At 37.3% G+C, this 12,998-nt stretch overlaps 1 protein-coding gene across 1 annotated transcript in view; it reads right to left on the reverse strand.

Annotated features, from left to right (window-relative positions):
* The window catches only part of ADGRV1 (adhesion G protein-coupled receptor V1), a 270,716-nt gene that overhangs the window by 10,917 nt on the left and 246,801 nt on the right, over nucleotides 1–12,998 (reverse strand). Inside the window, exon 89 of the mRNA XM_062018552.1 lies at nucleotides 613–804. Within this exon, the coding sequence (XP_061874536.1) occupies nucleotides 613–804 (192 nt within the window). The remainder of the gene's footprint in view (nucleotides 1–612; nucleotides 805–12,998) is intronic.

Below are 12,998 nucleotides of genomic sequence, written 5' to 3' on the forward strand. Positions count from 1 at the left end.
GACTGAGACGGGACTATGGATGGGGCGTTTCCTGGACATGTGATGAATATTCATGTTTGTTGTAAATATAAGCTGAAAATCCAAACGTTGTTCCCCAGTGCTGCAATAAAGAATATCTGCTTAATAGTCACATTGGCTATTGAGTCCTGACCGGCTTCTTCATGGCATCATATCCTCTCCTCTTTTCCAATTGTATTCTAATTTTATTCCACTCATTAAAATTTCCAGAAATTTTGCAGATGATGACTTTGGAAAACTGAAGACCTATAATCTAAGACCTATAGCAAGCTGAAAAGAGTTAAATTGATACTTTGATTTCATGTTACTTACTTTTGAAAACCCTTTAAACAGCTTCTCTAACAAATCAAAGAATTAATTAGAAAAGGGAAAATTCTCTGGATGGGATGTTACCAGGGAAGTGTAAATTCCAAGAATATTGCCATGGCTAAAGATAAAAATTTCTATGGTAAAAAATAATAATAATCATGCTCCTCCCCAAAATCAGCCTATAAAAATTAGCATCTCATTCCTGTGTATTGTGCTCCAGTACTGTCACATAAATCTTCAGGCACATTTTGAATAAACAAGGTAATGACAGTAGAGCACTCTTACCTCCTCCATAGCACTGATAAGGTTCTGAGTAGACTTGCTGATCTCTCCCCCTGCAGCTGGCAGACCACTGCCATGTGTGAAGAAAGCCGATCCTGGAGCTGGATGCCCGTTCATGTCTACAGTATAACTCGCTTTCACAGGGCAGCAAAGTTGGTTGTGCAGGATAAAATACACCACGAAAACATAAAGACCCTGGAACAGAGAGGTAAAAAGAACATCAGGGAGCTTAGATTGGAGTTTCAATATATTCATGGCAAGGTCCTATATACTGTAGTAGATGCCTTCCATTATATCAACAGTCCATGCCTCAAAGGACTGCAGTCAGTTTCTATGGAAACTAAGAAACAATGCCATTGTCTGTCAGAGATCTGGTAGTTAAAAGTAAGTCCATGTCATGAGACATCCAGCTAAACACACACACACACACACACACATGAAAAAAAAACAAAACCAAAAGCGTAATTGTAAATTATTATTTGGTTGATCTCATGTGATTGCAAAGTAAAGCCAGTAAAGCCAAGATTCCACCACCATAAAAAAACAATTCAGGTTACAGTTGTCATAATACTGAAAATGTGGTTATGGGCCACCTTTACAGTAGGATTTGGCTACTGACTCCTAGACACAGTTCTTTATTTCCCTATTGACCTGCTGGCTCTTTGCATTCTTGCCCCAATTTCAATCTTGTGCAAACTGCACTGCTGCAGTCACAGATACTAAGTTGTAACTATAAATTAGATTCTCTGTGGTATCCACTAATTCAGCACCGTCTTTCATTTGTGATTACTACAAAGGCTCTGCTGTATGCCTCTGCAGTTTTTCTTTAAAGCTTGCTAATTTTGACCTTTAGACTTAGCCAAGAAATGTAGTATAACCATGTCTTTTGTTTGCAAAGAAATCCAGTGATTCAGATTCCAAATATGAAATCTGACTTTAATTCTGAAGTTGCACTAATACTGATGGGAAAAGAATCCATTTCAATGAATTCAATAATTTGTTCAATAATTATTAAAGAAGAGGTTAACCAAAACAGTACAAAAAGAAGATTTCTGGATTCTTCCTGATTGCTGTAATACATTTGCATTGCCTTTTGTATTTCATATTGTTCTCTAGACCTCTGAAACCATTTGTATTAAACAGAACAATTATTGCAAAGGTACCCATTGGCATGAAAGTAGTAAGTACAATTATTAATAGTCAGAAATTTTGTCTAGTTTTATTTGAGGATTTGTAAGAGAAGGAATTTTGAAAATACATGGAGAATGAAAATACCTAAGATTCATGTTTATTTCCAACCCTACAAAACAGGCAGCGACACTTCATGATCCAGAGATTCATGATTTCTATTGCCAAAACTATAAGACAAAACAATCTGGTTCAAAGTGACACATAACAGAAGTTAACAGGATTCAATGGGATTTTAGTCTGGAAATATCCTCAAGCAGCTGCTATGAAGCCATACAGTTCCATCTGTATATTTTTTTTTTTTTTTAACAGCAAACCAGCAAACAAATGTGTTAAAAACAACTATTTTGAGAAAATATCTTCCAGCTTTTCCAGATTATTTTCTTTGTCATCACGAGCCAGAGCAGTTAACCAAGAGGAAATTTCTTTGTGATACATGTAAGTAATTACATTCCAAAAAACTGATGCAAACACAAGTTGCACTTAAGAGACACTAAAAAAGAACCAAAATGTCCTTTCATTCTATAAACAAATCCAAGGACTCTGATGTAGGTCAAGCATAATGGGACCAGCAAATGGATTTCTTTTCATTTAAGATGTTTAAGGGATATGAAAAGGATAAAAGACCCAAGAAGAAAAGATAACAGTGATGGCACTGAATTCAGAGTAGCCTCTGGCGTTTCAATCTCTGAGGACCTAGGCACAAAAGTTGTACACACATTTCAAGTGATTTTGTACTTTTCAAGAAAACCTATTAGCTGAAAATGCTGCACAATCCTGTCTTTTAGAATCTCGGGGACATAAGGCATTGGTATGCAAGGTCCATGCTATGTCACTTTCCTCTGTAGCCCTAACATGGACACTCACTCTTCTAAACCAAATAAACATGAAATGAAGTGCTGCAATTATCTCCTTAACTTGTTATGATATCCACATTTTACTCTCTCCATGCTTAGGACACTGCTATTTCTAAGGAACTATTGTTCTACCAGAACCATAGAAGGGCATTTGACACCCAATGCATTCTTGCTGTCACTCGTCTCTGCTGCCACCACTTCTGGCCCTCACTGTCATCCAGAGGTGCAGACTCTTGTCCTGGGCAGTGGGAACCAGCATCCCTGAGATGCATTGCCTTGAGTGGCACTCCTGCTGCAGCCCTATTTCTCTCAGGACTGAGAAGGAACTTCAGTATGTGCAATTCAGAGAACTCCCATGTATTGATGCAGTGATAAGCCATCTCTCTGGGCCCTTCCATAATGAGGAGAAGGCTATTTAGATGTCTAAAGACAGGAGAGGCCATAGGCTGAGTTAGTTAACAGAAACAAAAATTGTGGGTTTCACTTCTCCCACTCTTGTAAAATACTACGGCAATTCTTACAAAAAGAAGCTTATGCCTAACAAAACCCAACACTCTAAGTACATTTACACAGAAACTGTGTTGCTGGGTAGACAATTTCTTGCTTAGCTGGAAAAAAGACAGAACCTTCTTTGACCTATATTTCTATTCAAATCTAGAGTCTCAAGAAAATACAGTCTGCAGAGGTGAGTTCCTATGAGCCATGTTGCGGTTTTGACTGAAACATCAAAAGGGTTTTGTGGTCTTACTCTCGCTACACTGTGACTCTATCAGAAACCACTGCAACTGAATATCGGGAAACCAAAACAAGGCAAATAGCTCAAACAACACTGAGTTCCAACAGTCATAGAGATGAAGATGCCATGGATCAAGTTGTATTGATCTGTGCCTGCTTTAGCACCAGCAGCCACAAGGTTGTTTACTCTGAAAGGGCACAGGCAGGATGCAGACACTTGAGTTGTGTCAGTGCTGCCACAGCTTTCACAGTCTCGGTGTTTTTTTTGAAGAGCACTAGTTTGCAAATCGAATTCTCCTTCATCACACTTTTGACACTCATTATGTTCATTTTCACTTCAACCTTTAATACTATAAATATGCTGTAAATAGTCTTAAAGTACCAGGAAAATAAGGCTGTTGGCATTGCAATGTAGTTTTCACTGTGCTTATCTTATAAACAGCTTTGGCCAAGCTGGCACTGTTTTACTTTTCAGAGAGACACAGATCTTGCCCTTATCAGTTGAACCATGTACAGAATGCAGAGAATAATTAAATTCTGTTGACAGGTCTACCAGACTTGTAGGATGTTTCAGAGAAGAAACCTACACCTTCCAGAGGGACTGAAAGAAGATAGGTGTAGCTGTGTATATTAGTAACACAGGCTGTAACATCTCTTTTAAAAATGAGGTGAATGTTAATTTTGTATACTTGACAAGATTTCATTTAAAAAATCCCAACCTAATCCCTAAAACCTCCATTTAGTACCAACAACCTCTGCTGTTGCCTACAAATTCAGAGCCATTCTTTGTAGCCCACAAGCATGTATAAGGAGGCCAAAATAAATTATTTGGTCTCAGAGTGAAGTGACTGTTTGCTAACCTAAGGCCTTGACCTGGGCTCTGTGGAAGTGAATGGAACAACTAAGCTGAAGAGCTATTATTCTGGAGGATTTACTTGTAATACTATACAATTTCTGTGCACTGGGCCCACAGGCTACTTAGAAAACATTTAACCTCATGTAATTTACAGATTCATTATGACAGTAGTATGACTACAACATTAAAGATAAGCAGAAAAAGTGTTATTGATGTGTCTCCCATGGAAGAAGATGAGAACTGCTTGAAGCAGATATTAGGTTGTCCAGATGGTGGGAACACAGAGAGTAACTTACAACATCTTCTCATATATGGTGGCTGCCAAAAATGCTTGTAATGTTGGCAATATATTGCTAGATATTTTACTGATATATGCTGATGGAAGACAATTAAGCTCCTGTTATTTCACCTCAGCAAGCTGATCTGTACATTTGCTCTTTCGCACTGTTATGGCAGATGAAAAAGTCAAGAAAAACCACAGTTACAACTGTCTGAAGGAAAGCCCACATGTAAAAGAGTCTACAGGGACCTTTTCAGCCAGGGAGGTGGGAACAGCCTTGATGCTGCTTTAGGTTATGTCAGATACTTCACCAATCTTTTTTTTAATTTGCTGTGGATACTTGAACAACAGATACTTAATCAATCTAATTGTCTTCTGTGACTAGATGATCTCTGAAGGTCCCTTCCAACCCTACCGGAATTCTATGAACTTTATTTGATAACTATAATCATGTGACTAGACCACCAGTAATGTGACTAGATCACAAAACATTTTGGGTGTTTTAAGTGATATCAAAACTTATGGAGAAGGATTGTGTCTTCTCTTAGACCATAGAGAGACCTCTGTGTCCAGAACTGGATCATTCTGATCCTTCAATCACCTTGGGTACAACATCACTATTAATTTTAAACTTACACATTTATTGGTGCCAGGCAGTAAACAGAACCCAAGAAATCACACAAACAGGTGTCTCTGCCAACAGAAGCATTGTCTTTACTCGGATCAGCCTTTGAAACTGACTGTCTGTAGTCACTTTAGAAGAATTTCCACATTCTGGTTTATGGCCTTTGTTAGTTTCACTTTAGGGTTTGAGTTTCTTTTCAGTCATATCAGGGTGAGATTTAGCCTTATTCACTGTGTGGACTACGCTAATTTACTCTTGGCAACCAGTCCTAGAAAGCCTTTTGCTTGTCAGTTTTATGGCCTGGCTGTCCTTATTGCACAGCTGTTGATGGACACAGGTGCTGCTGCCATTCCTAGCGATGGCATCTTGTTGGATGCTTGTGCACCTTAATGCCTTTGCAGACTTCTTGAGAACTTCCCTGGGGATTTCACTAAGTTACCGGATACAACTTATATTGCTGACTTCTTTCCTCACATAGTTTTCCATCACTTGCCAGTCAAAGCATGCTGTGGATTAACACTGATTTACATAACAAGTGCCTACTACTTTGGGGAATTCTGGTCTGATTAATACAGATAATTTGCATGTTTCACCCTGTTAAAGAAGCTAGTATCTACATGCAAAAAAAAAAATGTTAAAGGATTCATATTCAGGAAATTAGAACCAGGGCCATTGTACGATGCATGATCTATATTTGATACTGTTGTCTTGCCTAATAATTTTTTGGAAGAAAATTAGCCACAGAAATGAATATTCACATGTATAATAGCATTAATAAGGCAAACTGATACACGTAAAACATACATAATACCCTGTTTCCCTTTTCAAGTTTCTGTATTTTCAGAGATAATTACAATAAGTTGCGGGTACAACATTTTTTGTGCATGCCTAGATGTGAAAAAGCAGGCTTTAATGCACATTTTGTCTTTCCATATCTTCTTCAACCGTATTTTTCTTTGAGAACAGCTTGAAGATCTTTTATGGGTGTCATCATGACAAGTACCATCTCAGTCACATAATACTACACACTAAGCCAGCGCTTAACATCTCCCACTCATAGCTCTCTAGCAATATTAACCTTTGAAATGTAAATCAGATCCTTCTGTTTAAATCTCTTTTTCTTAGCATTCAAAGTGACTGTTGTAAAAGCTATGTCCTTAGCAGTGCAACCCTGACAACTGGCAAGTACACTTAGTAAGTCAACATTGGACCTGTGTTGTATCATCAAGGATGTGCCTGTTTAATTGCTGTTAAGCTCCAGTTGTGATGAAGCTACTACAACTCTTATCAATTGTATAATTTCCTTTATCACAGTTTCTATTTGGAACATTTCTGGCTTATCCGTACATTGCTTCCTGAAGTATTTACTCTCCATTTTGCTCTATAGGAAAAGATTTGTATCAGATACAGCTCAAGTTCTAAAAATTCACATAAAAGTAAAAAAAAAAAAAAAAGTAATTGAAGACTGCAAAACTGGTAGCATCTTGGTAGTCATATCATAAGACCACCATCACATACACATTCACTCACAGAAGCAACTACAAAAAAATGGAAAGAAGAAAAGTAATCATTCACATATCTACCATTAAATTAAGGATATATTCACACACTTGCACTACAATATAGTGCTCTCTTTTTTTTGTAAATTTATAGAATCATAAAATCATTTCGGTTGGAAAAGATCTTTAAGATAATCTAGTCCAACCACTAATATATAACATTAACATACATAATTCTACAGATAAAACAGATTATGGCTATATTCTGTAAAAATAATAAAATTCTGTGCTTTCAACATTATAAATACATTTTCCTAATCTCAACATAACACCTGAAACTCAGTCTATACTGCCAAATTTCTCTTTTTGCAGAAACAGCTATACCAAGACCATGTCAAATCTTGCAGTTTCTACCCAAAGCCAAAGCCATAAATTATTTTCTGGCAAACTGTATTCAGATTTAGTCTACACTTGGCTCAGACTTACCTGAAAGCTTCACAAACTTTGGCACAACCTTCAAAAGCAGATTTGCTTGGATACTCATGATTCACTACAAATATTTTGTGTACACTTGCAGCTACTCCCACACAACAGCCATTTCTACCTCCAATTTCAGCCCTGCAGTGGTGGAAAAGGTTTGGGTTTTGTTGTTGTTATTGTTGTTGCTTGTTTAAGGGGACATGTTAAAATTTTAAAAGAGAAGTGTTCAGATTGAAGATGCATTGAAAATATAGATGCTTATCCAAACTTGCAGATGTGCAGATTGAGCAAGAATAAGATTCTGTTACTTCCTTCCAATGTAGTCATCCTGGATATGTCCAGAAGCCTGATTTTTTAATTTCAATTTGACCGAGGAAGAAACAAACACTGAGTCAAGGACCAAAGGTGCAAACAATGGGATAGGTGTGATCAGCGGAGGGCAAACATGGGAGAGTCAGCATGTAGAGGAAGCTCACAATTCACCTCAGCAGTTTTGGCTGCAGTCCCTCATTACAGAGCTCTGTGGGATTCAGTAAATCACACCAACCACATACATGGGTATAGGAAGCTGACAACAGTCCAGAGCAGATAAAGGTGGCTAGCATTCCATTATTTTCCATCCCTGCCCCATTTCTTGTTCCAGGGTATTTTCCCCCTCTGTTGTTTATTTGTTTGTTTTTCTTTTCCTACACAGGCAACAGAATTTGGGGACAACATCCCTTGAGGTCCTCTTTGCATAATGTTCCTTCTATGCTTTCTACTATGTTGAGGACTACTCTGGTAGTAGAAAGTAGTCAGACCACATACTAATGAAAAACTATTTGTCCACTTATGAACCTTAAACTAAAACATTACTCTAAAAACAACCCAGAAAGACCAAAATCTATAAGGTTATTCCTCACATATTTTTCAAATGCATTGACTATAAAGAAATATCAGAGGTCGTGAATTTGCACATATGCTTTACAAAATTTTGCAAACATTTACTCTCATGCTTGCTTTCCAAGATAAACATTTATAACCCCACATTTCAGTTCACACCTTGCAATGTAAGCCTATTACTCTTTTCATTTCTTTCTCAAAGACAGAAGAAATGGCAGATGAAAAGGTCTTCGTCACCTCTGTCTCTAGGTCAAGAGATTCCGTGACTAACAGTGTTAAAGCAGTGAATTCTTCAGCTATATGTGAAAGCAACACATAAGAAGGAGGCTAGTATTGAAGAAAATACATTCAGGGGTGACAGAAACTAGCATCACTGAATACAAGTCAATCTTGCTCATATAAACAGTCAAAGAAAATGCTATTTCTGCAGCACATCAAAGCACTGTTTTGTTGAGGCTCTTGTTTGGAGTTTTTTTGTTAAAGCAGTAGTTTGTGCTTATGTATATTAATGAAAAATACACAGAGTGAAATGAAACAAGGATTTGAAAGTCAAGACTGACAGATAGGAAGAGTCAAAAGAGAGAAACTAACTTTGTGTTTATTGCTGAACTTTTACTTGTTATTATAGAAAATCTCGAACTGATGAGTTAAGGATACTGGTTATTGTTATAACATTTTTTTTCCCTTTAATTGACTTTTTTAGTCTTGTAATCCCTCTTATGCCTACTGTTATTTCTTGTTATTCTGTGATAATCTGAGAATTTGGATAGACCAAATGTTTATCAGCATTTCTCTGCAATGCCATAAAAGAGAAAAACTGCAACTAACTGATACAAGTTCAGAATCAATAAACACAAGAAGCTTTCAAAAAAATCTGGCTTGGAGGGAACCCAAGGATTGTGAGTTACTGATAAAATTATTTTCCATAACTGCTGGTTGGGTGTTTTAGGGCAAGTCTAGTGGGAATAAGGTGTTTGTATACTCCAACATTCTCTGACTGTTGGGGAAGTCTTTTTGGAGATGCTGCCACTAGTTACAGTGCTGCAGTCATAAAGAACTGCTTATAAGGAACCAAATAAAGTCTCACCATTTTCAGCCTTCCCTTGGTTAAAACTAGGCCTCAGGATGTACCTTACAATGACTTTTTCTGTCCAGAATAATACATATGTAAGTTACTACCAGTAGTTATTTTGGCAGAGAGATCTGATTGTCTCAGAAGTAGAGGTCTTATTTAACAGGCCTTGCTACTAAATGATACTCATAGGAACTTGTCAGCAATTTACACTTCTTGCTCCCCTCGATTTTAATGAAAATTACTGTAGAAATTTACTGCAGAAATTTACTGCCTTTCCACAGCTTCAGACACAGCAGAAGGCAAGTCTTATTTATAAAGCAGGAAGTTAAAATTGCTTTAGTTAGGGATGTTCCTCAAAAAAAAAGAGAAACGTGGGCAAAAGTGAGAATAAGGACTAGATGTCCTCCCATATCTGACAAGTAGGTGAACAAGAGTAGGTGGAGATATAATAATATATTTGGCTCTGCCATTGAAATAATTTACTTCCTGGCTTGAGACAATGAGCTGATTTTCCTCCCCCCATCCTTACCCCTAGTCTGTGCAAGAAGAGAAATCTTTGGACAAATAAAATATACCTCTAATGTTAATGAAACTTAGGGAGTGTCACTCAAAATAAAATTAAAAACACACACTAAATATGGGTATGATGCCAGCCTTGTATTAGAAACTTTTGAGGATTTTTTTTAGCAATGGCAGTTCTAAAGCTTTCTAGAATTTGCATTTGTGGGTTACAACTTCTTTTTAAAGGACAATCATTGGCACAAAAATTTCTAGCAGGGCTTTCTAAATAGATTCAGACAGAAATACCACTTCTAAGATGTGAACAACAAAAAAAGGAACTCTGCAGAAAATAGAAAGAGAATGAAATGAACACTGAAGCAATTCCATTGGCTAATTCTAAACATGGCTCACTCCATACTTTTGAGAGAAGAACAATGCTTGGGAGGGTAATGGCCTTGCAGTATTTAGTTATTTCCCTATTATTCTGCTTATAAAAATCTGATTTGTATGTCAATGCATGCCAATGTAATATCAAATACATATCTTTCTTTCAAAACTAAACAATTGGAACACTTGATTTCCATGCCTTGGTACGTTTATCAAACTCTTCAGGAATGCAGCTTTACTGTTTGTCAGCAACAGATAGTGTAAGTCATGAAACACATTTTAACTTGTTGGTTCTTCTTGTACTTGGAAAACAAGAACTTACTTTCCCTCTTGGAAATTCTCTCTAATGGATTAATGCCAGAAGTGACCTAAGATATGTTTGCAGCACTAAACAGAAAAATTTGGATATGATCTGGCTGTGTGACCCATTCGTGCTATCTGTGGAGCATTTCTTAAGAGGAAAAACTGATGGGAGCTGTTGAAGGATGGACTTTTCAAAAAGTAATAAGCTGCTCAGCTGTTGTTTTGATTTTTATTGTAGCTTAGTTTTTCCTATTACTTAGCATGGAATATATGTCCTTTTGAGGTCTTCTCTTTGTGTGAGGGCTGCAGATCACTGCCTATTCTTTCCCAGCACCCTTGTATGGCAATAACTGCTGGCACTGCAGTATCGTGTTTTCTCATTGCAAAACCACCCAAAGTGTTTGACAGAGCTGTCTTGGCTGCACAGTGAAGCCCAATGTAAAGCAAACACAGAGAGCTGCCAAATTCAGAGCTGCATGGCCAGTCAAGAAGAGTGCATATCGCTGGAAGAAGCCTTTCACTGTTTTGGTTTTTTTTTTTTACTCTAGTACTTTTTGACTTTTCTTCCTTTGCACTTTCCTGTCCCTAGTCACAGAAGAGCAGCTACCAATTCTGCCATTATCCATCCTCTAGTCAACGATAGGAGAAGGACTTCTAACCTCCCTCCTCCTGCCCACACAACCAGGAGTAGAGACAGCTCATGGAGGTGAGCTCCACCAACCTGAAGGTACTTACAGGTCAGACCAGACTGGGAACATAGACCTGAGTAAGCTTCCACCTCCAGATCAACGGCATATAATCATGGGTTTATAACAGCATTTTGGCTCCTTGCAGAAGTTAGTGGAAAAGATGGGTTGATAAGCAAGTAATAAAAAGCATGATGAGAAGTTGAAACAATCTCCTGAGGGAACTAGTAGGAAACTCTGAAGTGAGACAGAGAAACTTTGCTAGGCAGATGGATTTTGAAGCATTTTTATGCTAAGCACGTCAAATGTAAATCCTATAGAACCCAGCTACATAGGCAAGTACTAGAAGTCTCATAGGCTGGTGTGACAGTGTTGTTTCACATCATTAATAATTATAATCATAGAATGATAGTATGGTAGGGTCGGAAGGGACCTTTAGAGATCATCTAGTCCAACCTCCCTGAAGAAGCAGGGTCACCTATATCAGGTCACATAGGAACGTGTCCAGGCAGGTCTTGAAGACCTCCACAACCCCTCTGGGCAGCCTGTTACACTGCTCCATCAACCTCACAGTGAAGTAGTTACTTGCAGCACAACTCACATAGCATTAGGTTAAGCTTCATATGTAATGAATTACTGGGTGTAAAACTAGACGTAAAATTAGATGTAAAATTACACTATTAGATGTAAAATGTGTGGCAAAGATGAGATATGGGTTTTTTTCCTCCATTAAAAAGAACAAACATACCATGAAGAGTATACCTAGCAATAGGAACTAAGTAAAAAATATGCATTTCTTTTGTGTCATACTTTAGCTATATATTGCCTTTACTGTAAAAATTGAATGGTGGCTAAACTGAAATTCTTAACTTTAAAGGAATTACCTGGACTTTTTTTTTTGTTTTTAAATACCTGTAGTACTGATTTTTAAACTCTGCTGAAAACAACAGAAAAAGAATTGTAAATTATGATTTCATCTCACATATGGGTATCACACATACACACCACTGCAACTTCAGTAGGCAAACAAAAGGCCATAATAAAGTCTAGTATAAGTATAAAAGTAAGACAAGTTGCCAGTCAAAAAAAAACCCCATTTAATGGTTGGTGATACATTGGCCTATAAAAGAATGTCACCAATGCAAAGCATTTTTATGCTTGGTAAATGGACTCCTAGCAGCTGTAATCATTAATAGCCATGGATTCTGAGATAATTGTTGGAATCCATTCCAAGATTCTATTATTACATGGTTTCTAAAGGGTTTATAAATCATTAATATATTGTATAGGCACGACTATTATGTTTTGCAGATGTTTGTGGCATGCCTGTTGTGATAATTATAGTCTAATTTGTTAGATATTAACAGACTTTGTGCAAAAAGGCACTTCCCAAAGCATCTGTTATTTAGTAAACTTTAATCGTACACATGAAAGTGAAGTTTTAATGTAGAATAAAACTTGACACAAAACAAAAACATGATCCAACTGAATGACTAACCCAGAGGACACTAAGGAAGAGTTTATTCAGAGTCATCATGTGAGCAGTGTCGTGGATGAGCCGAGTAAACAGCAGTGTAGTCTACTAAGCAGTACTGAGCCCAAGCCTGGAGGCTTTTCCTCCCATCACTGAGCTCCCTGGCTCTGCATTTCTGTTGACAGTCTTGTATTACTCTTGGCTCCAAGGCAGATGTGCTTTATGTCCATTTAAGATTAGCTGTATCATTCCACATAGGGGATGCATTTCAAATGATAGCCCGAAAATACAGCACTCATGCTTTAAGGTCACACAGACACTTTTGGTAAAGAAAATAAATAAATATCATTACACCTTCTCCAATGTTTGTGGAATGTGCTGAAAGAAAGATTTGACTTTCAATGAAAATATTGTTTTTCTATGTTCTTGTTATGTCATTGAAATTGATATTTTACTCAGTTTGCTAAAGAAATTATCTCATAGGATATGATATGAGATTAATGTCACCATTTAGGAGAAGAGGGTACAGTAATCTTACATACTGCCTTCCTTGATTCAGTA

The sequence above is a fragment of the Colius striatus genome, chromosome Z (genome assembly GCF_028858725.1).
Source record: "Colius striatus isolate bColStr4 chromosome Z, bColStr4.1.hap1, whole genome shotgun sequence".
NCBI classification, from domain to species: Eukaryota; Metazoa; Chordata; class Aves; order Coliiformes; family Coliidae; genus Colius; species Colius striatus.